The sequence below is a fragment of the Setaria viridis genome, chromosome 6 (assembly GCF_005286985.2).
Source record: "Setaria viridis chromosome 6, Setaria_viridis_v4.0, whole genome shotgun sequence".
Taxonomy (NCBI): Eukaryota; Viridiplantae; Streptophyta; class Magnoliopsida; order Poales; family Poaceae; genus Setaria; species Setaria viridis.
In genome coordinates this window covers 8,602,105-8,627,958 of record NC_048268.2, presented here as the reverse complement: position 1 = coordinate 8,627,958, position 25,854 = coordinate 8,602,105, and the positions used below count along the sequence as shown (strand labels likewise).

Below are 25,854 nucleotides of genomic sequence, written 5' to 3'. Positions count from 1 at the left end.
ATATCCTTAGGAATCCTCTCTACCCTCGCCACCTATCTTGGTGTGTCCTTGGACCGACTAGAATAAAAGTTAGTGCATACACGTTCCCTTGGATTTGATACCCTTGGAATACTCTGAGGTGATAACTACAACGGTATCCGTGCGTTTGTGGATTTATTTGCATCATAAAATACCCAACAGCGGGACCCAGGACAAGACCTCACGGCGTTGAGCGGCCGTGAGGGCGTCCAGCAGGTCGGCGAAGTCCAGGGTGAGCAGCACGCCACAGCCCGGCCATTGGCTAGTGCCCGCCCAATCGCTACAGGTACGGACGTTAGTGACAATTCCCATCCCGTTCTCTGCCATGGAGTTGGTGGACGTGACGGAAGTGTCTCCTAGCGCAGACCACGCCGTACATAAGCCATCCATGCCGCATAGGGGTCACCATGCCAACTGTACGAACCCGAGATCGACGAGGAGAACGATACAAGGGGGCCCCACATCACCGGCCCGAGCCGCACCACTCCGACCATCCGACCATTGCAAGGCCCCCGACCTCCGAGGTCGGGAGACCCCCTCCTTTCTTCCAAATATCACCCGGTCCCTAGCCTATATAAAGGGAACCTGGCCTTCTTTATCGCTCTCTCGACTCCACAACTCACACCCACACACACGCTCATCGCACGTCTGCTTGCAAGCACCCTGTTGTAAGCCTAGTGCACTCGATCCAATGAACACGACTTCTGTCAAAACTGGACGTAGGGGCCCCGAACTAGTATAAACTCTTGTTCTTGTGTACAAACCATCGAGAATGAGGAGAGTGCGGCATATAGTCATTAGTCGGCGGTAAGAAAGACCGACAAATCATAAATAAATTTTAAAGTCCAAAGATGTTAATAATCGGATTCTCATCTAAGGGAAATAAATAAATGTCAAATAAGCCAAATAGCCAATCACGTCTCGATCCTAAATTCCTACTCCCACACCACCACGCGAACAAGATTGGGACCAGTTGGTCACCAGAAGTCTCAGTAGCACCAGCTTCAGTAGGAGGTTCTAGGTTTGATCCCCTTCGGAAGCGGATTTCGAGGGGATTTTTTAGAAATTTTCCTGAACTGCTACAGCCTCAACACATGCTGGGAACTAGTGTCCAAGACCATCTCTTCAAGGCAGGCATGTGAGTGTGAGTGTAGAATGTAGACTTTAACTTGCGCATAGGTGTGTGGGTGTGGTGTTGGGTGTGTGTGGGTTGTGTGTTTATGTGTAAGTTCAGATAGTAGAGCTTTTACTCACATAAGTGAGGCTACCTATGAAAACGGAGCTACTAGCACCTGGACGTCGGACGTCCGGGCGCTGCATCGGATGCTGCTACAACCGTCGGATCAAAATCAGAAAAAATTCCCACCGAAACATTAGCTTGTGTTGCATGCAACATTCGATCGATTGCTTTCCTTTTCTGCATCTTCTTTGTCTCGCCGCTCGAGCTCAAGTCAAGCTGTGAACCTCCGACTACTTCACCCAACATACCAAGGAGCAAAAACCCCATTAAACATGTCTCACATGACCACAAAATCACTAGTATTCCCATTCTCCCCTAAGCACCTTCCCAAATTAACTTCAAAAGCGGCAACATCCAGAATTAACCATTGCAACATCCTAACTCACCAATTGCAACAGCCCAAATAAAATATATTGGAATATCCAAAATCATCTATTTCAAGTTGCAACATCACAAATCTCTTACTGTAACATCTCAAATCAACTAATGCAACATTCACCACCGTGGAAATTTCTATTACAATAATGTTACAAACATATTACAAACAAAAATTTATATTGCAACATTAAGATATAATGCTTGCAACATTCTTGGAACACATAGATGGAATTGAGAATGAATCCCCAACAAAAGAAGAATAGAACAGGAATAAACTAAACAAACACCTGCAACATCTCAAATAGGTTGTTGCGACATCCAATTTACTTGCCTGAAACATATCCGAGCTTGCAGGTCTAGGTGCTCAAATCGACCTCTCCACCTTTCAAGCTCGAAGTATCAACCGCACAAATGTCCAAAATGGTTTCCTTCTTGTCTGATTGAGTTGCTCCTCAACCGTGGTGGAGCTTCCAAGCTCTATTCATGGCAGCTCAAGATTTCCTGATCAACTTATGGAGAGAGATAGAGTCATCTAGATCTACCTAGAGTGGAGGACCAGCCTGCAGGAGTGAGAAGGAGGGAGAGAGGAGAGAGCTTGGTGGAGAGGAACAACATGTTCACATAGCAGCGGAAAATCTGATGGAAGAGGAAGGGGCGGTGGTAGTAGCGGGTGAAGATGATATGATCATTGGACACGAGGAGCATGTAGTTAGGGGGTGTTTGGGAGCACTCCACTTCAGAAAAAATTGCTTCACTCCACCAACTCCAAAATTTTTGCAACCAAACGTGTCTAGCTCCAGCAACTCCGGCTCCAGGAAAAAGGTGGAGCAGGGGGGTAGATCCACGTTTTTTATGGAGTACCTCAAGAGGTGCTCCAAAAACCTCCTTTTCAGACCTCCTCATGGAGTTGGGGTTATTTACCCACCATTGCCATTGGTTACACAAGTTACCGGTTCAATTTTTCTATCTCCTGTCGTCTCCGTTTCTTCTCCCACGGGGCGCAGGCCGGCCGGCGGGCGAGCTCCCCGCGGCGGTGCGGCCGGGGCGAGCTCCCCCGCGGCGGCGCGGCCGGGGCGCGGGCCGTCGGGGGCGAGCTCCTCGCGGCGGCGCGGCCGGGGCGCGGGCCGGCGGGCGAGCTCCCCGCGGCGGCGCGGCCGGGGCGCGGGCCGGCCGGGGCGCGGGCCGGCGGGCGAGCTCGCCGCGGCGGCCGGGGGCGAGATGCTCGGGCCAGGTGCCCACCGGAGAGCGCTGGTTCTACCTCTGCATGTTCTACCTCCAAAAACTGAGAAGAGAAGATGAGAGGAGAGAGGAAGAAGAGAGGAGAAAATAGAAGAGAGGAGAAAATAGAAGAGTATGACATGTGGGTCCGTTTACGAAGGGTAAAATAGACCATTCACAACAAGTGCTCATATTTTTGGAGCTGGAGCAATGTCATTAGCCAAACACGTGCAGCAGCTCCATGTTTTTTTGGAGTTGGTGGAGTGGAGCTAGGAAAGTGTGGAGCTGGTGAAATGGAGCTGATTTTTCTGAAGTGGAGTGCTTCCAAACAGACCCGAATGGAATAAAATTTCGGATCTCTGTTATCATCTACTGCGGCACCCGCGGTCGCACACTCGGTGCATTGCATTTCAAAAAACTCCCACACCGCCACATGTCACGTGCTCCTACCCCACTCTTTCCTGGCCGCGGTGGGTCCATTAGCCCCGCTCAGATCTCGTCAATCTCACTGTCACTGACATCCCGGACCCACCTTACCGTTGCCGGCCTGCCTTCCCAGCCTCCTTCAAATCACTCTCTCCACATCTCTACTCGTCGTCGTCAATTCATCATCCATCCCCATCCACCCATCAACTCCCCAGACCCCAGATCTCTCTCCCTCTCGCCCTCCTCTCTCGCTCACCGCGGATGTCCTCGTCGGCGCGCTTCGACCTCCGGGTAAAACCCTAGCCCCCCAGGGCCCCAGATCCGCCGCCCTCCCCCTTCGCCGCCGAGGCGACTGACATCCTCCTTCTCAATGCAGGCCTCGTCGCAGCACCTGCAGCCTCCGCCATCCGGCATGAGGTGAGCGCCGCTGCGACCTCTCTCCATCTCTCTCTATGTATCACTCTCGGGTTTGAGGTGATTTGGTTCTGACAGTGTCACGCCCTCTTCGTGCAGCGACGGGGGCGCGTTCGCGAATGCGGGGAACCTGGAGCACTGCGCCCGGTACCTCAACCAGACGCTCGTCACCTTCGGATTCCCGGCCTCGCTCGACCTCTTCGCCACCGATCCGGTCCGCTCCGCCTCCCTCTCTCAGCCCCGCCTCGCCGCTGCTTCACGCCAACGCATTCATTTCGGTTGCGGGGGTTTGTTTGCTTCTGATTTTCCTGGGTTTACGGGTTTTCTCATTTTTTTGTACAAATTGCGAGGCCAATGCAGTGATTGCTCTGGTATAATCTTCTTCTATTGTTAAATTTTTTTCCAGCATTTTCATGCTTAATGTAATTTTGGGTTTGAGCCATGCTTTTCCAACTCTTTGTTTGTTCTCCAGTGGAAATCTGATTGCCGAACGTTGTGTTGTTCTACTACTTTTTGCAATTTGGGGATCAATGTTGAAGAGGCCTGTTTAATTTTTCGCGCTCTTGTTCTCTGAACATACCACACTTCTCCGGGTTCCGTTGTGCAGGTCTCGATTGCAAGAACATGCAACTGCATCTATGCGCTGCTGCAGCAGCGGCAGAGGGACATTGAGTTCAGGGAGTCGACAAATGATTTGCGGCAGCGGTGAGCCACTCACCATTCCTTCCAGTTTTGTTTCATGTTGTATTTCAGATATTCTAAGTTAGTGTTAATTATGGATAGTTCACTAGATCTGGAGGGTAGCAAAGATTAGTGATGCAGTACTAGACATAGTACTGGTTGGTAGTGACAGATGGCTGGTTGTGCCTCTCCCATGACATTATTGTCGTCATTCATGTTTGTTTTCTTGACCTTGGCATGATGATGATAGTTGATTGAATCACTTAATTATATTAGCAATAAGGCTTCGTTTGGATGTTGATATTGAGGTGAAGGAATTGCATTGAGGTAGGAATACCAAATCTGAGTGGAAATGGAAATGGCCTGCAATGCCAATGTTGTTGTTTGGATGTGTATGTAATTGGTAGTTAGAATCAAAGGGTAGCAGCCAATTCCAATTTTTGTTTGGATGTACAAACTGTTGAATTCTATGTTTTGAAGAGTCTGGACAGTATACAACATTTTACATGTATGAGAATGTAGTCTCCATAAATTGTGGATATATTGGAATTATTATATATCACTTTTCACATATAAAAACAGGAAAACTTTATTAAAAATGATCAAAATAGCAGCCATTATATAGCAAATAACATGAGACCAGTAGCTTCCAAGTACCCATAGAAGATTACAACATGCTAAATAGGTCGGCAATCACACAAGACATGTTTTTGCCTATCATAACAGAAGCTCCTAATTAGGATAACATGTTCTTAAGCATTACATGACAACAAGCTGACAGGAAGTCCCTCAAATGCCATCCTTCTTGTTCAACATCAAGAGCCATTCCTTCCTCATGGCCATGGGGAGCTCCATAAGCGCTTGGAATAAGCGCTCATTAAGGATTAGCTTCCCATAAGATTTCAGCATGTCAGACCTAGCAAAATCTGGTATCATTTGAAGTGCAGCAAGGATTTCAGCAGTAGGGGTGACATGGGGCAGCGGTAATGGCTCAGTTGACTTCAAAGCATCTTTGAATGAGGTCTTCATATCTCCAAGCATGCAGAGAATTGCATCACCAGTTCGCTGCCTCTTTTGGGGCAACTCCGGGGATGCATCATCAGCTTGTTCTTGTGAATCTTGAGCACTTTCAGCACCTGTCTTGGCTCCTCCATTGGCATGATCAGATGAGTAAATAGTGCTGAGTGCATCCCAATTCTTCACTACTTTGGTCTTGTAACAAGCTGATGCCTTGTCTGCATAATAGGCACATGTTACTATATTTTTGTTTTACAAAAGTGAGACAGAAGTGTGACAGAAAACAAAAAAATATGGCATCCTGACCTCCACATATCTATTCCACGCATCTTCACTATCAATTGACAGATTATTATTTCCCAATCCCAACCAAATCCACTCTGAGAAAGTATCTTGCTAATGATCTCATAATGCTTGTCAAAAGTCTTGCACCTTGCTATTATATTGTCCTTTGTGATCTCCACATTGCACCTGTCACGTACATTCTTTATAGCAGCATTGTAGACATGTGGCTTCCATCCATTTTGGGCATGATCACCATTGTTGTGATGCTCAACAAGGACAGCCAACAATGCATTGTCCATCTCATCTGTCCAAGTGAGGTAAACCCTTTTTCCTTTTGCTGCAGCCATGGTGCTATCCACAAAATACCACAAAAGTTAGAGTAAGGTAATATCATATAATACCACAGATGATGCATGTACAAAAAGCACCACCAACTAGCTGTTCACCACAAAAGACTGCTATTCTTTCACACAAAAGATGACCCACACGGCCTACTCCATCTCGGCATCACCATGCCTCACAAGTACTCAACAAACATGTCATTAGCTAGCTGCTCCCTAAAGGTGATCCATTCAAACATTTCTAATTAAGTTAGCATCACCTACAAGCTCATTTGGCATAGCTGCTACTTCAGCGTCCACTTCTTCCAAAATCATCCATCACATGTTGTCTATCCCTTGCAAAGTTGTGTAACACACAGCAAGCATTAATAATTCGAATCTGCAATAATGTTAGTTAGTAGTCAGAAATTGCCATTCAAATTTCTGTTATGTCAAAGAAACTTTCTGTGCATTGCTGAAACTTACAATTGTTACCTGATCTTTTATGTCAAAGAAACTTTCTGTGCGTAGGATAGCCCATTTTTTCTTCCATTAACCAAAAGTTCTCTCTACAACATTTCTAGCACGAGAATGACGTAAGTTATACAACTCTGTGGGAAATTTCAGCTGTTGTTGACTTGAAACCCACTCTTTCAAATGGTACCGAGTGGATCTGAATGGAGCAAGAAATCCAGGTCCATTGGTATAACCAGCATCAACTAAACAATAATTTCCTATTGTGAAGCAACTGAGTTAGCTACCAAGCAAATAAAAGAAATAAATTGCCGAGACAAAGAGTCGTACCCTTAGGTACAACAAATCCATCTTGGCGACTCATTGCATCACTTAGAACTCTTGAGTCAGAGGTTGAACCTTCCCAGCCAGGTAATACATACAAGATCTTCATATTCCAATCAACCACACCTAACATGTTAGTAGTGATTTGTTGCTTTCTGTTCCTGTACCTCCCTTGGTCAACCACAGGAACAGACACATCAACATGACACCCATCAAGTGCTCCAAGTGCATTGCCAAACCACTTCCACTTGTAATCATCATTTGGTTGAACAGAAGGATCAGGAAGCTTAATGAACTCCTCACTTAGAGATAGAATGGCTGTCAGCACATCAGAAAAGTGCCTACCGATGGTCTCTAAAGAACGCTTGTAATCACCACGCAACAACCTCATTTTTAGACCATAACCAACTACTAGCAAGAACATAGCAACCTTTTCTTCCACACTCACATATACACTATCATGGAGACCACACCTCTCACGCAACATGGTGCATAGATCATGGAAGTTCCTTTTAGTCAAACACAACTTATCATAACATGTAACTTCAGATCCATCGTACATTTCTTTGAGCAAATCCTTCCTAGTATTGTGCCTGTGCTCATCATCACTAAAGCACCCTAAATTCCTTGGGTCCCTCTGGAAACTAAGATATGCTAGCCCAAGAACAACTGACTCAAAGTAAAGTTCTACACAATCCGTCTCATCTTTCTTCTTTTATTTTCTTCAGTTATACAAGAAACCAATTCAAGATCTGACATTGTATAGCTACAATGCACACGCATCACTTGTAAGAAAAAAATTCTAAACACAACAACACAACACCATACGGCTTGCAAAAAAAAATCATTCGTAAACTTCACGGCATACAACAATAACATAGCAACTAAGAATCACATACCTTCAATTCATCAATTGACCTGAAGAGGACCCAACGCTTGGAGAGCAATCTGAAAAATTAATGTAAGACATCATTAGGGTTTCTCTGTGTACTGCAATTGATTGCCATATATGAGAGAGGGGGCTTAGGGATGCATCATGGGTCTGTACACATGAGGGATTAGGCAAAGAGGAAAGGAGGAGGCCATGGGCGCAGGGATTTTGCATTGAGACATGTGGGAAGTAGGGAAGATTGGGGCGAGGTTGACCAGCGGAGAGAGGGGAAACAATGGAGGATGTACGGAGGTTTGAGGGAACGGGGAGGAGGGTAGGAGAGAGGGTACCTGCGGCGGCGGCGGTGTCCTCCCGGGGTCGCCTCCCGCTTGTTCCCCTCAACAGGCGAGAGTATTTTGTTTTCCGTGGGTGCGGAGACGAAGAGGTACACGTGGGGGAGGGGAAAAGGTCGTTTCAGATGAATACGGAGCCGGAGCGCTCGGAATTGTGGGCGGGCTCGCGCAAGACTGGCGGGATATTTCGTGGCATTGGTGCTCGATTCCGTTCGCTAATACCAAAGCCGTCCAAATACCAGGTATTTGCTGGTACCCAATGCCAAATCCAGATTCCGGAGCTAAATACCAACATCCAAACACAACCTAAGGGCCAATTTGGTAGGGCTCTGGCTCCTCTGAAAACGGCTCCGGCTCTGGCTCCTCTAGTGGAGTGGCTTCTCCGGCTTTGGCTCCTCCTTTTAAAAAAATGTTTGGCAAAACGGCTCTTCCTGTGGGCCCTCCCCAAGGAAGAGGAGGAGGAGCCGGAGGAGCCACTCCTCCTCGGCAGTACAAAAAGGGCTCCGGCTCCGTGGGTGCTCCACTCGCGGAGCCGTTTGTGACGCTGCCCTTTGGTAGGGCTCCAGCAGAAGCCGCGATTGGAGCCGGAGCTGGAGCCCCACCAAACGAGGCCTAAGAGTATTGGTTAGGCCCATGTATGAAAGCTGAAATATGCCTTGTCTAGGAGAATTGCATGTTAAGGAATCTTGCCAAAGTTTGGTTTCATAGAGTATAGACATTTAAAGAGGAAAGTCCTGAGAAATTGAGGTGATTTTTTTGTTATTCATTCTGCTGAGTAATAACACATTTGCTTAAATTTTGCTAGTGCAGTTTTATTCACCATATTTTGTACTCAATGTTAGTTCTTATTCTTTTCCGTCCGAGCCAACCAATACCTAAATCTCAGAATTAGGTTAGTACTTGCTGTTCATGTTTATAGCCGTATTGAATCTTGATTTTGCTTGCCTGTGAAGTTTGGTTTTCACAGTGCAATTCTGTCTTTGAATCAAAACTAGATCAGGCAATTATGGAATACTGTTGTCCTTGACATCACGCTACCATAGATCTCCTTTTCTCTGACAGTACCACTTGCTGCCCTGAGCCAACCCTGTCACCACCTACAGTGTGCCCTTCTCCTTGTTCATCTCCCTTCACTTTTTCCTTTTAACAATGGTTCCTTTTGTACCTTTAAACCTCTGTTATTTCTCCTCTGCAGTCCTGTTGATATTTGAATTTTTATTGTTTGCATCTCCTATTTGTCTGATATAACCCGCCGACAGTGTGAAATATGTGCACCTAACAACTAAATGATTTATTCTATTTGACATGGTTAGTTGCGCCTGCATGGTACTATTTGTCCAGAGCCCATTCCTTCACAGTGATGTGCTGTAGGGCATTATTTGCTTGCCATCTGTTAGTATTAGATCGAAATAGACATGATTCTGTTATCTGCTCTTTCCTATGTTCATTCATGTTATATCAGTTTGGTGACAAGGTTAATGCAGTTGATGTCAACATTTGTCACAACTCTACCAGAATATTGTTGGTCTTTGGAGTAAATGAACAGAAATCTGTTGTCTACTTCATTCCATTACACATTTATACCATTCAGTTAGGTGGCAACAATAATGAAATTTTTACCTAATGCTGCTTCACTTAATTACTACGAGATTGTGGCTAATGGCTCTGTGACTAATGTTACACAATGTTCAGCATGCAATCTGATATTTCGCGGTTGGAGGCCAAGATTGAAAGAATGGATGCTCAATTAGCAGCCAAAGATCGAGAGCTTGCAACGCTTACTCGAACGGTTTGTTCTTGTATAAACTTCTCTTTGGATTCTTCACCATTCTTGGGATTCTAAATTCTTTTTTTCAATTACCAGGAGGCCAAAAACACTGCAGCTTTGAAATCTCAGATTGATAAGCTGCAACAAGAACGTGATGAATTTCAGAAAATGGTTATAGGAAATCAGGTTAGACTGCCTTATTCTACTACTACCTCCGATCGGATTTATTTGTCATCCGGACCAGTGGAGTTGGTTCAATTAACGAAGATGATTATTGTCGGAACGACAAATAAATGCGACCGGAGGGAGTAGTTTCCATTGAGAATCACCCTGCCACGTGCGTTTTCTTTGTTTACGGTGAAGAGATTGCAACAATGTTTGGTGATGACTGATGAGATAACATGAACCTTTCCTGACTTGCTATTATTATTTTGCAAGCAAGTACGCACCCAACAACTCCATGAAATGAAGAAGAAAGAGAAAGAATACATAAAATTGCAGGCAAGTATTTGTATCTTTAAAAGGTGATGCTGTAACAACAACAGCATAGTGATTACACTGAAAACATCTTTGTCTAATTTGCAGGAGAAGCTAAACCAGGTATTGATGGAGAAGAAAAAGGAGTCATCCCGTTCTGGAATGGAAATAATGAACTTGTTGCAGGTTTGCTTATGAATCTTCTTGATTGTTAATATGTATTTATATTTTATTTTGTATTTGAGTCTTGTGTTGACTTGGTTACTAACTTTAACAGAAAGAAGGCCGGCAACGTGGAACGTGGAATGGGAAAAAGAATGACAATGATTATTACAAAATGATTGTAAGCAGTGATGCATCTTTGAAACTCAGACTAGGTTGAATATATTCTAAAGTACTTGAGTGCATATCCAGGTTGATGCATATGAAGTGAAGAAGCAAGAGCTGATGCAGGAGAATGCTGATTTACGGGCACTCTTGCGTTCAATGCAGGTAAAAGCAATATCATGTTTCAAATAAGTTTCCTGCTTTTGAATGTAATGTGTTTGTAACATGATTCCATGTCATATTGTTGTTTTCCTGTTGCAGATACTTTTCTTAAATATTCTTTAAATTTTCCTTAGATATCATAAGTGTTATGCTTAATTCATAGGATGCCTGGAGGAATAAGTAACGGTTTTATATAGTTTCTCATGTACAAATTCTGTAATGCCACTATTTGATGGGCCAAAAAACCAGGGTAACATTAGGATTCATCAGTGCCATTTTTTTTCATCCCTCAACTACCTTGTGCAAAACCCCTCTCTGAAACGAACCGAGGGATGAGAACTGAACAGTTTGGAAAGATGGAGGAAGAAAATTAAACTGCAAGGATAGTTGAAGGACTACAAATGGACTAGATTCCTAATTTAAAAGTATTGAACAGTGTGTTTACCCAAGTGACCATGTTTTACCTCAGATGGACATGCGTGAGTTCCTCAATGCTCCGAATGGATCATCACAGCCTACTGTTGCTGCTAATGGAAGAAAAGAGGCAGGGTCTCCTCAGTCCCCACTAGGTGGCAAGACGGTATAATATTAACTAATTTCTTTACATCTTTAATTGTCAGTTTTCTCCTCCTTTTCTGTTTCCTTTTGAACTCACATGGTTCTCTACCATGTATCAAATCACACTTTCTCTTTACTTACTTGAGATAACTTTTGCTAGGTTAGGTGGAGTCACATGCTCACTCTTTGATTCCTTTTTTGTTTGCACATGTCAGGATGTCTTTGACTTGCCCTTTCACATGGCCAGAGACCAGATAGAAGAGAGTTTGCGCACAAAAATGGCTTCAATCAAGGTAGTAACCACTGGATTAATTTATATCTCCCATCTTACAATTGCTGTTTCAGGATGCATACTTGTTTTCATTACTTCATGGTATCGATTTCCTGTTGCTACCAGGCACGAATGACGCAACTTCAAGACGCTCAAAAAGGTGCTGAAGTGACCTCTGAGGCTACCGAGCGTGAGCTTGAGCTCGAAGCTCAGCTGGTTGAAGCAAGGAGCATCATCCAAGAGCAGGTTTGTTCTTTTTTATATTTTTGTTTACCACTTCTGAATGACGGTATGGAAAATCCTGTTTATATTTCACGTTTGTAATGCTGTCATATATGCTTAACTGCCAACAGTTTTGTCCTGAGTAACCTTACATTTATAAAAACTATAAACGTGCAGGCTTCCATCATGTCCAAGCACTTCACCAAGTCTGATAAGCCAAGGTGATTTGAAAACGTCTTATTTGCCTTGGTTCTCTTCTGTTCACTCCAACTAGACCTTCAATTTATGGATTCCCTTGCAGTGGCAGGAGGCATAGCAGTCTGGACAGTGAGCGAGAGGCGTCTGCCGAGGTGTAAAAACATGTCTGTGGCAAGGATGATGTCGCGCAAGGCCTCCTTTTTCTTAGTAAGTACTTGAGGTAGTATGTTGCAGCAGGATGTCCTGGCGTGGTAAGCCCAGAGCCTAGGCCGCTGTCTAAGCAGTATGATGTGCAGGAGCATCTCCTCCGGCATAGTGTCTAACCTAGTTACATTTAGGGTAAATGTAATTGTAATCCTACTGTGTGAAGGATGCCAGTGTAGCTAACCTTACATCCCTGGAAGAAATGGACCTTCCGGACCTGACAGCCTACTGGAGTGTTGTTGCCATTCTATGTAGTATATGCAGTCAATAGTGGCTAGTCTTCAGAATTCGGAATGCAGGCAGTCAACTGTCCCCCTGGTCTATGGCACAATCTGGTTTCCGGCTGCATCTTGTACCATTGGTCTGGAGGGACTCCCCAACTTGGAGCGGTTGTCATTAGATTGAAACGGCTCTCAATCTTGCTTCTCCACCATGGTGCCAAAAGGAGCCTGGGAGGTGCTCATAGCGCGCTGCTTGCCGGATCCGATGGCATGGCGAGGCCAAAAAGGTCTGGCATCTGCTCGCTGTGGTTGATGATGCACCCGAAGGTCTGGGTGGTTATCAACGTGTCAAGGCCACCCGTGTCGTGTTCTGTTCGTATCAATGTTCTCCAACTAGACGTGTCTGCGTCCCCTGTCCAGGTGCAGACGCGCACGTTCCGCAAAACCATGGAACGTCCCAAGTGTCGCAATGAACCGGACGATAGACAACTGTAGCACGACACAAGTGTGGCTACGAACTCTCAACACTTGCTTGGGACCTGGGAAACGTAAGAGGTATAGAGCCTTCCGTCCTTGGGAACTGCTGGTGCCTGAATTGCCCATTTTGTCTTGGGATCCTTCGCAGCTGACAGCTGCGCGCATGGATGGGCGTGGAACCGGCAGAATCGGGCACGGATTTGTCCCTTGGTTGCTTGCACGCATGCATCACGTTCTGCAGATCCAGATCCACGCCGAAAGCTGACTCGGCCTCGTGCGACCGCGCACCAGAAAATGTCGGATTTAATTCAAAAAAAAGAAAATGCTGTTTTTTTTTTCCCGCGAGGGCTAACATCACTATATCATTTTCGCCGTAGATCAACGAGCCAGAAGAAAGGGGGAGTGAGCCCAGTGACAGAAGGAAAATAGAGATTTAATCTTACAATTCACTGGCCAAGAAAAACGCAAACTGTTCTCTGGAATCTTCAAGCACACGGCTTCTTGTGCGCGAGAAATCATGGATTCTCCACCGTGCCAAAAATGCGAGGGAGGCCCTTCAATCTTGCCTGTTAAAATGTGTTACCAATATTCAGGGCTTACTACCAACATTAGTATGATCCGTGGTATATTGATTCCCCTTAGAAGCTACTATTAGCAAGCTTCTTTGATCTTAATCGAACTCGGTTGGTAAAAAAAAAAGGGCTAGCAGCAGCTTTTCAGAAAAACTTAAAAGCTGCAAATAGACTCTCAGTTGTCTTTGTCTGAAGATTTGCATAATGCATGTTCATCGCTCGCAAAATTGGTATCATTAAGGCAGTCCCCATCAGGACAGTCCATCAACGAAATCTGTCATCTTCTCGCTTTTATTTCATTCAACCATAGCCACCAGGACAGAAAGGTAGGGCATGAGGAAGGAGCGATCGATGGATCTCGAACAGTCATGCTGATTGACGATCCAGCACTGGTAGCGTACCCATCAATCATCCCACAGTAATAGGAAGAAATTAACTTAGACGAAATCACGAAATTAAAACTACCAAGACCACCGCATGAAACTCTGCTTTCTTTGAAAGATAAATTCACATGAATGCTGCTTAAAATTTCAAAGCCTCATTTCTTAGGGTCTGTAGAACAGTAAAGAAAACAATATGTCAGCATGACAGCATATAGTCAAATGCTTATCCATCCATATTCGTGGCAAAAAGAGGAAGATGAAAAGACAAATGCTTATGCATATGCTTGAGATCCAATCATATGTGGCCCATCTTTGTGTTTCCTTTTTACAAGAATCATATTGTATTGAAAGCAAAGTAGTTTCTTCCTCGCGACGAAAAAGAAAGTATTTCCCAGTGGTGAAGTAGGGAAGAAGACCGTGCCCAGATTTGTATAAAAAAAATACAAACATGATAGTCCATCTCCATCATGATACCCGAGCTTATCTTCTCAGCCTAAATGAATTGTAGAAAAAAAGGAGGGGAAAGGATAATACTCAAGTACCCAACTAGTTGACAATTGTAGTTGTATTTGGTAAAATACAACTACTTACGCGATGCTCGTCTGCAGAGAGTAGAATTTGATATATAAAACGCTCATCCTTAGGTGGCATACATTATTTACACGATATACACGACTCAATTCGAAGTATTAAGTGAATGAACATATTTATTATCCACGTATATGTGGTTGCTGAATTTCGATTATGAACCAAATGCAGCTAGAATGTAGTTGAACTACACATGGGCCTTACCGCCTTAAACTTGATATTCTAGATCCAATAAAAGAAACATAATAAACCATTATAAGATTTAATAAATAAAATTGATTTGTTTCACATTAGTGATATTTTTCTATATATCTTTTCTGATTTGAATCTAAATTATCTTACAAAAGGTGCTTGGGTTGAAACAATCGGAATCTGTCCATTTAAGCCGCTATGAAAGTTTAGATTTGAATGGTGAACTCATTTTTATATGAAAGGCATATGAAGTATCTGTATCTATCAAATTAGATATTCAGGTACAATTGAACATACCCCTTTCATTCATAAACAAAAAACGACCATGATCTCAATTCATTTCACAATTTTGGTTCGCTAAACTGCAACACTATAGATTGCCAATCAAAAACATATGTTCGATCAATAAGAAAGAATAACAATTTTTACTGGAGCTCAGTTTTTTTTTGAGCATCACTGGAGCTCAGTTTTGTCCGTTCCCAATAATTGTATGGGCTAGCTTCACGTTGCCACTCTTCCCACGTTGTGCAATACCTTTTTTTCCTTGGGTTTTAGTTTGATGTCGATTTTGTCACAAAAAATTCTATTTTATTTGTGGTAGAGATGTTAAATCATTGCACCGATTTTTTGATACTCGGGTGGATTTTGTTGTGTTCCGTTGTATTGTGTTGCTTGTTGTGTTCCTTTGTATTGTGTTGCCATGCTCCCTATGCTTTTCTTTCCATGTCAACAACGCATAGGATGGATATAAGTTATGTTTACAAGAGAAATCAAACTACTTTTTAGACAAATTTCAAATCAAATTATTATAAAAACCCAACAAGTTGTTTTTTAAAAGAAAAACATTACAAGTTCGTATAGGCCAGAATTACACAAAGTTCTTACAATCCCTGGCCTCAAATTCTCTCTCTTCCATTCCATGGACCTTGGGCCTAGTGGTCTTGACACTGACACCTACATTATCCTTCCAGCTGCATCAAGAAGGACCAAACCACCCCCAACCAACTTATCTGCACCTGTCCTCTCCCCCCACCACCGCATTTCCATCCCAGCATACATTTTCTCAAGCTGCATAACTCCGGATTTCTTCTATCAGAAAGGGACATCATACAGAGTGAAGAGATGGAGTGATGAGAGATATATATCCCGAGGAGGCTGAGGTGAGGCGAAGGGAAGAGCGGAGAGGAGAGCACAAGGTCACCTCCCATTCCGGAACCCCGTCCCCCATATCCTATGGATAGAGCGGTCGCGACAGCCGCAGACATCCTCGTCATGATCCCATCGCCTTCGCCTTCGCCTTTGTAGCACCGCCTCCTCATCCACCCGCCCCCTGTTTCTTGGCCACTGCTTCCTGGACTGGATCGGATTGGATCCCCGTCCGCCCGTTTCTTCGAGGAGAGATGGCCGAAATGGCCGTGACCGTCGCCGCCGCCGGCACCCTCCGGCCGTGCACCGGCGTGTCTGCGCGCGGTGCCGCGGTTCTTGGCCGGTGGCGGCCTCTTGTCCCGGCGGCGCCCGCTATGCTGAGGTGAGGGGATTGGCCATTGGCCAAGATTCAGTTTTTCCCTTCCCCTTTTGGGTGGACGAGGTTGCGAGCCTTTGCTTAGTATTTCCTTTTTCTGTTGTTATGGTAGGATGTTTCAAAGGTGCGAGCTGCGTTGCACAGAATATACTTCGCTCAGTTGGGATTGTAGTTGGTTCCTGAATTTGTTAGGACAGGATGCTAATTAACATCATTATGGCATAACTTGTTTCTTGGATTCTTTGATTTTTGTTTTAGCTGCAGAGTGTACTACTTGTTGGTTTGCTTAATGAAAAGGGGTTAGAAATTGTAAAGCAGCCTTGTTTTGGTCATATCTTGATGATATCATAGTTAAGTGGTAGTGCTGATTGGTGAAGTAATGAATGTGCTCAGGAGGTTGATATCTCTTGGTACTTGTAGCTGTATGAGCCTGTTGGATATGTACTGACAGGTGCCTAGTTTTCATTTCACAATTTGAATGAGGTTCGGAAGGAAGTCGCTCCTACAAATTTGCTTAAACACTCTATCTTGTTCTAAGCTTCTTTAAGTCTTTTCTTAAATGGCTAGTTGCATACAGGGAAATCATTAGCTTAGTCTGTGAACAAAGCAGTCTAACTGTACATCCTTGAACTTCACCCATATGTAGTTTTGCATTAAGGATTTGACAATATATTATCTTGTCCACATCTGGTTTTCGTAAGGCAAGAGACACCTTCCAAATATCATGGATTTTGACAATTTTCACGATTCTCATGTATTGGTTAAAAGATTGTATGGTCTGTTGAATCCATTTTCAGCAACAAGTAGGTTTATAGAAAGTCTGGGGTTTCCTGGAATTGCAGGGAAGTACTGATTACTAGTCTTTATCATAATGTAATACCAAAGTGAGGGGACATTTATAACATGTCGAAAAGACCGCGTGAGTTTTCCTTTGGAGTTTCATAGTCTAGTTGCTGCAGAGTATGTTAATACTAACCTACAATCTTTTGTTATTCCATCTTTTCTATATATATAACCTCCAGTGTATCTTTCTCTCCAATTTGGGGTGTTTGTAACTGATCTTTTCCTCTCTCCAGATTGTCTTCTCCAGCTGTGAGGGTTCCTAGGGCTGCTTCCCCTGCAGCTGTTGAGGTACATAGCGTAGGTTACCAAAAAACATTGGATGAACTTGCTTGTTCAACCACATATACTTTCGTTAGCAGGATGGGAGCAACACTGATGCAGTCCCTACCCCGAAAGTTATAATAGATCAAGACTCAGATCCGGATGCAACTATTGTTGAAGTAACCTTGGGTGACCGTCTTGGCGATCTTCTTGATACAGTATGCTTTTCACATTAAATTCTCATTATACTCGCACCATGGACTAAATGATCTTGTTAATATCACCCATATCTTAGGCCAGTCTCAGTGCACTTGCCTGCTGGGTTTCATGGTGATGAAACTCTCTCTCACATATGATGAAACTCTCTCTCCTCTCTCCTCATAATGACCTTGCCACGTCAACAAAATTGTTGATGTGTCATGTTATTTAATGGTCATGAAACTTTTGATGAAACCTCCACTAAAACTAGCCTTAGATTTATGAGAAATGTATGGATAAAATATGCTCTGTTTAATGTGCAGATGAATGCCCTGAAGAACTTAGGGCTAAATGTTGTTAAAGCTAGTGTCTGCCTTGATTCTACGGGCAAGCATAACAAGTTTGCTATAACTAAAGCGTAAGTGAATCTTCCTTCCTATGCTGTTTCATCAAATATGTAAAAATTGACATGAGGAATCTCTCATTTAAATTTAGTGTCCTACACTCCTACTTACAACAGAATATGACGTCTTTCTTCATTGTACTTCCTGCATCTATCAGTTCTTGCCTAGAATGAGTGACAGGAATGCTCTACAGGTCCACTGGCCGCAAAATCGATGACCCAGAGTTGTTAGAAGCAGTACGATTGACGATCATTAACAACATGATACAATATCATCCGGTAAGTGCCTTCAACTTTTGATTTTTACTTATATAAATTTACGGTGTTGCTAAAGAATTTCTTAATTCTTTTTCTTTTGTAATTTGGGACCAGGAGTCCAGCAGTCAATTGGCTATGGGGGCAACATTTGGGCCCGAAGCCCCTGCAGAACAGGTATCGCCTAAACTCATTTACATCAATGGCTTGGCTTTATTTAATGCGTAGCATATTGAACTGAAAACATGTCAGTGTCTCTATCGAGGTCCACAAAACCATCTTATTTATCTATATCCATCTTGAGAAAGAAAAAGCACACAGGTGTAAAAGATACTCATTTTTGCAGCATCCTAGTTGGCTGTTGGTTCCTTTTTTGTCCCTCCATTGCTAAAGTTAACCGAATCAAAAGTCCTTGTTGTCGTCACCTTGTAGCTAGATCTGCAATCTGTTTTCAGTACATACTTGACTGAACTATGATACAATGGCCACGAAATTGCGACCAAGTATAGCATCAGAATTTTGTCTTTGTTCTGGAGACTAAAAAACCTTCCCTGGTTCACTTGTAAATCGGCAGGTTGATGTGGACATAGCAACCCACATAGATATCTATGCCGACGGCCCTGAAAGAAGGTATGACGTCTTTCTTAACTGGTGCAATGTTCTTCACATTATAAGGAAAAGTATTCACTTTTGTCATTATTTAAAGAAATTCATACTGTCCAACAAGAAGCAACATAAGAACATGTTTGCCTGATTTTGTCTGAACACTTTGAATGAAAAACACATTGCCTACATGTATCTGTTACAGATATGCTGGCTTTCCTTGCTTGACCTACTGATATTGTTTCACCAATGGAAATGCTGGATTATTTCAAAATTCCTACTCTATAATATCAAAGCGATTCGATCTCCGATCATTCTATGTTATTCCATTTCAGCTTACTTGTGGTGGAAACAGCGGATCGTCCAGGGTTACTGGTTGATCTTGTTAGGATCATCTCTGACATCAACATAACTGTCCAATCTGGAGAGTTTGATACTGAGGTGACACTAATTTTATGAAGTCTCTGTTCATGCAAGGAACCATTCATGTCCTGACATTTTCTCTTATAGGGGCTATTGGCAAAAGCAAAATTCCATGTCAGTTACAGGGGCAAACATTTGACTGAGGCTTTGAAACAGGTAAAGATTACAAGACCTGTTCTTTTGTCTTGACAATCTGGTTCTCAACATACTCGTAAGCATGGCATTTTGGTGCCATCATTCTGATTTACCTCATCTCTGCAGATTCTTTCTAATAGCCTGCGCTATTTCTTGAGACGGCCGACAACAGAGGATGCCAGTTTCTAGCCAGATAATTATGAAGGACCCCCACCTGAGATGGGATTCACATGAATCTGATAGTATCATCAAAGTTGTTGAAATAAGCACAATAATTTTTTAAAAAGATGGACTGAGGAGGTATACTTGATGTTTGGCATCACACCAATTTAAGGTTAGGCAAGGAATCTGCTGTATGAAGTGCAGAAGACTGCGATGCCTAAAACATGTAACGCATGATTGTTTTGCTACCTGGGATGCATTATTTGGTGATAATAAGATGGGACATTGTGGGGGCCATCATCCAGTGTCTGGATCAAATGCTGTGTTTATTTTGTACATTTCATCAGATTAATGAAATTACAGAAAATAATCTTCTGGGTAACAACTAGATGAAATTTCTTTGAGAGTGCTGAACAGTGACTTAGTCCAAAGGGCAACCGTGGGCTAGCAGTCAATTGTAGTTGAAAATGTAATATGTACTTCAGTACGATCTTTAAAAGCATATTTCTTGACCATTGTAACTTCACCTATTGGAAATTCTTACAAAATCAGCATCGTTTTAAAAGGACTTCGTATATAAATCCATTGATGTGATTTTTCATATATAAATTTGACGAGGGCATTTGTATCCTTATCCTGTTTTGAAGTGTAATTTTGATTCTGTTCTCGTTTTTATTTTGCCCTTGACCATTCAAAGTCAATGCAATTTTGCTCTAATCAGCGGTCAAAATAGGGGCAAATAATCAAGGGTAAAATCACAATGACTCGTGAATAGTTGAGGGTAAAATCACAAATTTAGAAAAATGAGGGTAAAAACATAACAATAGTTGAGGGCAAAATCATAAATTTAGAAAAATGAGGATAAAAACATAATTGCAGTTCAAAATAGGAGCAGGATCAGAAAAAAACCATTTGATTAAATGTTGGTCAAAATATATCAAGGTCAACCTTTCGAAATTTAAAACGACATTACAGTGCGCAAGGACAAGGCTTCATCACAACCACTGCAACTCTGCTGTTATTTCCAGTGACAGAAATTTAATATACTCTGCTATTATACATGCATTTTACACCTCCCAAATGGAAATGGCAAGCTAATAAGCTGCATTAAGCCAAAACAACTTGAGGCACGCCTTGCCCCATTAATAAGCAAAGGCATAGCCTATGACGATCAGACTGACTGACACAGTGAATTCAGTTTACAGGCTGCCACGCCGACGCCGGCCGGCTTGCATCGGCGCCGTCGCTGAAAATGCACGACGGGCACGGAGCGGCGGCCAGCCGGCGGCCGAATCTGGCGACCAGGCCGCCATCACACGGTGTAGTGCTGCTGGATGCCCTCCATGTCGAGTCCCTTGAGCTTGACGACCGACTCGACCTGGCCCTTGAGCGTACTGAGCTCCCGCAGCCTGGCCACCTCGGCGCGGCGCTTGGCCTGCTCCGCGATCTCCGAGAGCTCGCGGTAGCTGCTGCGCTCGTTGAGGATCCCGGCGAGCTCCGGCGTCTGCAGGCCATGGAGCGTCCGCTGCGCTGTCGCCCACTGCGCCTCCCGCTCCTCCCGGCCGTAGTCCTTCTTTCGGGTGAAGGCGATCTTGTGCTCGAACAGCGTGTCCCACGCCTTGCCGCTCAGTGCATACCGGATGGCGAACTTGAATACGTCCAGCGGCAGGAAGGTGACCGCGCTGTAGAGCCAGATCACGCCCGCCCATCCCCACCCGATGCCACGGATGTGCGCGAACCGGATGGTCGGGTACACTGCCAGAAGAGTGGCGAACTGCAGCCAGCAATGGTGCTCAGGTGAGGGATGGATCATGGATCGATCAGCGATCGATGCGTAGTACAGGCTGGGCAGCACGGAGGAGGGAGATGGCTTACGATCTGGGCGACGATGAAGGCTCCGCAGAGGAGCAGCCCGGGCATCTCGGTGAAGGACCAGCCACGGGAGCGCGTCACGAAGATGAGCGCCTGGCTGATGATGCTCACCTGCAGGTACAGCGCCGACATCATCTCCTCCCGGCTGCCGTGGAGCGACCTCACGCCGAACGTGTTCTGTCCCAAGGGCGTCGGAGCAAACAAAGTCAAATGGCTCAGGCCATCTTGCAGCAAGGTAGAAATTTTGACATCGCAGGGAAAGGAAACTGACCGTGAAGAAGTCGGTGCTGCGCATGGCCCAGAAAAAGATGACTGTCATGAGGGCGAGGTAGGACCCGTACACGATGCCGGTGATGAAGATCTCGTTCAGCTTCCAGCTATCAGGGTGCGGGGATGGCTTCACTCTGTCCTTAGAAATCGTCATGATCGTTCCTGCATCCATCCATTTCATCGAGTTCAATTGAGCTTGCCAATGGCGTCATTGAAGGATTAGCGTGCATTGCTTGTCATGTGAGCTCACCGTCGTTGAGAATGGCAATGACAAGGATCATAAACGGTGAGAAATCAAACTTCCAGATCAGCGCTATGAGCATGAATCCGAGCTGCAGATTGCCATCACGAGAAATCAAACATTCAAACAAGTGCATACAAGAACAGATGTTGACAGGTTCATCCTTTTGGCCCTGGTAAAAAATTTAACTTACCACGATACGGATTGTTATCGACACTGCATAAATCTGAAAAAATGACAAGAGAAGAAAGATCAGTTTAAACTGTATCAGAACGTTGCAAAACTGAAACATACTCTGCAGATGTCAGGTGTGCTGCTTACAGACAACAGACTTACAGTGTAGTTCTTCATCCTCTGGAAGATGGCTCGGCTTGTGAGCACGGCGCTGATAATGACACTGAGCCCAGGCTCGGTAAGCACAATGTCAGAAGCACTCCTGGCTGCGTCCGTGGCGTCGGCAACTGCAATCCCGATGTCCGCCTTCTTCAGTGCAGGGGCGTCGTTCACGCCATCGCCCGTCATCCCGCAGATGTGCTTCCTCTCCTGCAATTTCTTGACAATCTCGTACTTGTGCTCTGATCACAAAGATGCAGAATTCAGGGTTCAGACTGATTAACAAATATTAGAATCAAGTGCAAATTCTAATCGTACTGATTCTCACCTGGGAAGACGCCCGCAAAGCCGTCGGCCTTCTCAATCAGATCGTCTACCGGGATGGAGGCAATGGCTTCATCTTTGCACTGCCCGAGCAGCGCCGACGAGGGGTACATGTTGGTGCCCATCCCCAACCTCCTGCCCGTCTCCTTGGCAATGGCGAGCTGATCACCTAGAGAAATCATTCAGTATCACATTCGTCAGCCTCAAACACTTCACCTCTCGATATAATCTTGCACTGACAAAGCAGGATATACCAGTGATCATCTTAACATTGACGCCGAGGTTGAGTGCCTTCTTGATGGTCTCTGCACTGTCATGCCGCGGCGGGTCGAACAGGGGCAGCAGTGCCACGAACTGCCATGGACCGCCGGGGCTGTCCTTGCGATTCTCCGGCACTTCCTATAGTGCAACGTGACAAAAGTTTATACACAGGAAACAAGAAGGTAATAATAATCTGTATATTTAGAAGATACTTTTCAAATAAGATTGTTCGAATGATCGATCAGAATGTATACCTGTCTGGCGACGGCGAGAGACCGCAGGCCACGCTCAGCATACTTGTCAATGACGTTGTGCACCTTGTTGACGACATCATCTCTGCATTTGCACAGGGTCATGATCTGCTCTGGAGCACCCTTGCTGACACGGTGCCAGCTGCCGTCAGCACGGCTGATGTAGGTGAGGGCGGTGCGCTTGTCGACGGGGTTGAAGGGGAGGAAGTGCACCTCCTCGATGCCATCCCTGGCCTCCTTGGGGTCGCTGAGCATGCTGACCATTGCGGCGTCAATGGCGTCCTGGTTCTCGACCCTCGAGGCCCTGGCGGCGAGCAGAATGACCTCCTCAGGGTCGACGCCCTTCACGAAGATCTCGATGAGGCCTTTGTCGACGCTGAGCTTGTTGACGGTGAGCGTTCCCGTCTTGTCGCTGCACAGCACGGTCATCCCGGCCATCTCCTCGATGGCGGTCATGCGCTTGGTGATGGCGCCCTGCTTGGCCAGCCGGTGCGAGCCGATGGCCATGGTGACGGAGAGCACGGTGGGCATGGCGATGGGGATGCCTCCAATGAGGAGCACCAGGAGGTTGTCGATGCCGTCACGGTACCGGCGGTGCTGGATGGCGTACATGACGATGATCTCGACGACGATGCCAACAGCGATGGCGGCGATGCAGAAGTTGCCGATGGCCTTGAGCACCTTCTGAAAGTGGCCGACCTGGTTGGTGCTGTCGACGAGGTGCGCCGCCTTGCCGAAGAAGGTGTGGACGCCGGTGGCGATGACGACGGCCTCGATCTCGCCCTGCTTGCACGTGGACCCCGAGTAGATGCTGTCGCCGGGGCCCTTGGTCACCGGCAGGGACTCGCCGGTGAGAGCCGACTGGTCGATCTTGAGCGGGTCGCCCTCGAGCAGGCGCGCGTCGGCGGGGACGATGTCGCCGAGCTTGATGCTGATGACGTCGCCGGGGACGAGCACAGCGGCCTCCTGCTCGCTCCAGCGGCCGTCGCGGAGCACCTTGGCCTTGGGCGCGAGGTTGGCCATGAGCGCCTGCGCCGCGCTCCCGGCGTTGCTTTCCTCCATGTAGGAGATGGTGGAGTTGAGGATCAGCAGCACCACGATGCCGACGAAGTCCTGCCAGTCCGGCGGCCTGCCGCCGCCGTTGGCGAGCGCGATGGCCATGATCGCCGCCGCCTCCATCACCCACGACAGCGGGTTCCACATGAACCCCAGGAACTTGAGAATCTTGCTCTCCTGCACGCATCGCACAAGAAACCATGCATTACAGTCTCCACCATTGTTTGTTACAGCACATAAATCTCCCCACAACCGAACTGATCATGGAGCAGGACATGGATTCAGTTCAAGACTAGTAGGAAATTATAAGAAACCATGAGTAAAAAAAATAAAACCTTCTTCTCCTCGAGCTTGTTGGGGCCGAAGACGTCGATGCGCGCCTGGGCCTCCTCCGAGGAGAGGCCTTTGTTGGTGCATTTCAGAGTCTGGAAGACCTCCTCGACGGGGATGTTCTCCTGCCATGCATCACGAAAACAAAACCAAGGACGCCATGAAAATCTACCTGTCGAAGCCCTTGAACAGCGACGTCTGTCTAATCAATGATTAGTAGATGTGATTAATGAGCCCAGCCGAAAAAAGCGCGGTGGTTGCAGATCAAGGAACAGAAATAAAAAGCGCAATCTTTGCAGATGGAGGGGAAACTGGAAGCCGCTTGAAGCGGCTTGTTACCCGTGACTCAAGCAACGGGAAAAAAAAGAGAGGAGGCATCTTTATCGCTAGCTTCACATGAGCAAAAGACGATAAGCTAATCTACTCCAGTACGAGCTAGGCTGAGCTGGGTGACGATCAGAGGCCAGGTATATGTTCTTTTGGAGAAAGCAAATTAAAATAAGATTAGATCTATCATATACATGTACAACTAGCTAATTTGTACTGTTCATGATTTTTTCTTTCAAAAAACTAGTGTCAAAGTTCTCCGTGATCTATCGTCATCATCTGATTATGTTAGGAAAGACTTGTAGATCCTCTGAAACAAAGTGACGAACAAGTTAGATCTTCTAAAACGAGTGACTCCAAGGAAGAGACATGGTCAGATAAGGCGACGAAGGAAAGTACAGGACCGACGAAACCGGGCATGCAAGAACAAACGAAGCAGGGGTTGCTTTGGTGGATTGGTCGTACCAGATCGACGGCCTCATTCTTGATCTCCTCGAGCCCCGCCATCTGAGCTGCTGCTGGCGCAACCGCCGCCGCAGCCGCGGGAGGGAGGGACGACGACGAACGCTGGAGGCAGCAGTAACGGCCGGTGAGGAGGGGTGGGAACGCAGCGACGTGCGCCTGTTATATAGGGGCCCGGCCGCGTGTGGTGCGTGGGCCCCGCTTCAGGCTGCGTGCATATCTACCGTCCGTTCTTCCATCGCGCGCGGCGGCATCTGTTATCTTACGCGCGAGAGAGAGGCGTGCTGCTGGTGTTAGGGATTATCGGCGGCTGTTATCCGGTTGAGATCGAATCGATAACGACGTCAATGTGCAAAACAGTAAGCTGGCTTTACAATTTGAATGTTGAGAACTGATGCATAGCTTGACTTCCAGTTATCGCTCTATATCTTTAATTTCCTGTTATCTGCTGAGCTCTAGTCTATCAGAAGTTCCACGCAGGATCTCAAATAAGGGAACACCTGGTATCCACCGGTGGAAATATGTGCTGTAGTCCTGGTCGGAGAGAATTATATCTCTCGAATATCCAACTGTGACTAATTATTGGGAACTACAGGTCCTCCTCTTTAGTTCCGGATCAATGACCCGGGACTAAAGACCCCTTTTAGTTCTAGTTGGTAATACCAACCGGGACTAAAGGGGCC

At 45.6% G+C, this 25,854-nt stretch overlaps 3 protein-coding genes and 1 long non-coding RNA gene across 8 annotated transcripts; 2 read left to right on the top strand and 2 right to left on the bottom strand.

Moving 5' to 3' along the window:
• Nucleotides 1–3,418: 3,418 nt before the first annotated feature.
• Nucleotides 3,419–12,537, top strand: LOC117860929 (uncharacterized). Of its 3 annotated transcripts, none has more exons than XM_034744364.1 (15): nt 3,419–3,571; nt 3,657–3,697; nt 3,773–3,908; nt 4,302–4,399; nt 9,712–9,808; nt 9,884–9,973; nt 10,226–10,288; nt 10,373–10,450; nt 10,542–10,607; nt 10,679–10,756; nt 11,223–11,333; nt 11,527–11,604; nt 11,709–11,828; nt 11,982–12,025; nt 12,112–12,537. In XM_034744364.1, exons 1-15 carry the CDS (start codon nt 3,542–3,544, stop codon nt 12,158–12,160), a joined length of 1,179 nt encoding a protein of 392 aa, XP_034600255.1. In that variant the 5' UTR covers nt 3,419–3,541; the 3' UTR covers nt 12,161–12,537. The 3 variants fall into 3 exon arrangements, with proteins under 3 accessions (XP_034600255.1, XP_034600256.1, XP_034600253.1); XM_034744365.1 differs by having other exon boundaries at nt 3,420–3,571; nt 3,794–3,908; nt 12,106–12,537; XM_034744362.1 differs by having other exon boundaries at nt 3,420–3,571; nt 12,106–12,537.
• LOC117860931 (uncharacterized) lies at nt 4,975–7,766 on the bottom strand. Of its 2 annotated transcripts, XR_011898464.1 has the most exons (3): nt 6,493–7,766; nt 5,699–6,397; nt 4,975–5,610 (listed from the first exon to the last, which is right to left on the bottom strand). It is a non-coding gene; the product is annotated as an uncharacterized lncRNA (long non-coding RNA). The 2 variants fall into 2 exon arrangements; XR_011898463.1 differs by having other exon boundaries at nt 5,699–7,766.
• Nucleotides 12,538–15,698: 3,161 nt separating the features above from the next.
• On the top strand, nt 15,699–19,741 carry LOC117860471 (ACT domain-containing protein DS12, chloroplastic). 2 transcript variants are annotated; one of them, XM_034743770.2, is made up of 10 exons: nt 15,699–16,167; nt 17,238–17,292; nt 17,361–17,483; nt 17,787–17,881; nt 18,061–18,145; nt 18,239–18,298; nt 18,696–18,751; nt 19,060–19,165; nt 19,235–19,303; nt 19,409–19,741. In XM_034743770.2, exons 1-10 carry the CDS (start codon nt 16,040–16,042, stop codon nt 19,469–19,471), a joined length of 840 nt encoding a protein of 279 aa, XP_034599661.1. In that variant the 5' UTR covers nt 15,699–16,039; the 3' UTR covers nt 19,472–19,741. The 2 variants fall into 2 exon arrangements, with proteins under 2 accessions (XP_034599661.1, XP_034599662.1); XM_034743771.2 differs by having other exon boundaries at nt 15,703–16,167; nt 17,364–17,483.
• A 694-nt stretch (nt 19,742–20,435) lies between these two features.
• Nucleotides 20,436–25,325, bottom strand: LOC117860470 (plasma membrane ATPase). The gene is made up of 11 exons (XM_034743766.2): nt 25,175–25,325; nt 24,388–24,507; nt 23,000–24,229; nt 22,739–22,883; nt 22,489–22,653; nt 22,164–22,402; nt 22,021–22,053; nt 21,837–21,918; nt 21,588–21,748; nt 21,320–21,493; nt 20,436–21,218 (listed from the first exon to the last, which is right to left on the bottom strand). The coding sequence occupies exons 1-11, from the start codon at nt 25,214–25,216 to the stop codon at nt 20,757–20,759; spliced, it is 2,853 nt and encodes a 950-aa protein (XP_034599657.1). The 5' UTR covers nt 25,217–25,325; the 3' UTR covers nt 20,436–20,756.
• Between the last annotated feature and the right edge of the window lie 529 nt (nt 25,326–25,854).

Coding starts and splice junctions, on each gene's coding strand:
- LOC117860929 (XM_034744362.1), top strand. CDS start 3,542: ATGTCCTCGTCGGCGCGCTTCGACCTCCGG. Junction 10,451..10,541: donor AAATAATGAACTTGTTGCAG/GTTTGCTTATGA, acceptor TAACTTTAACAG/AAAGAAGGCCGGCAACGTGG. Junction 10,757..11,222: donor CACTCTTGCGTTCAATGCAG/GTAAAAGCAATA, acceptor GTTTTACCTCAG/ATGGACATGCGTGAGTTCCT.
- LOC117860471 (XM_034743770.2), top strand. CDS start 16,040: ATGGCCGAAATGGCCGTGACCGTCGCCGCCGCCGGCACCCTCCGGCCG. Junction 16,168..17,237: donor GCGGCGCCCGCTATGCTGAG/GTGAGGGGATTG, acceptor TCCTCTCTCCAG/ATTGTCTTCTCCAGCTGTGA. Junction 19,304..19,408: donor TGACTGAGGCTTTGAAACAG/GTAAAGATTACA, acceptor TCATCTCTGCAG/ATTCTTTCTAATAGCCTGCG.
- LOC117860470 (XM_034743766.2), bottom strand. CDS start 25,216: ATGGCGGGGCTCGAGGAGATCAAGAATGAGGCCGTCGATCTG. Junction 22,884..22,999: donor CTCTCGCCGTCGCCAGACAG/GTATACATTCTG, acceptor GTTGCACTATAG/GAAGTGCCGGAGAATCGCAA. Junction 21,749..21,836: donor CATTGCCATTCTCAACGACG/GTGAGCTCACAT, acceptor GGATGGATGCAG/GAACGATCATGACGATTTCT.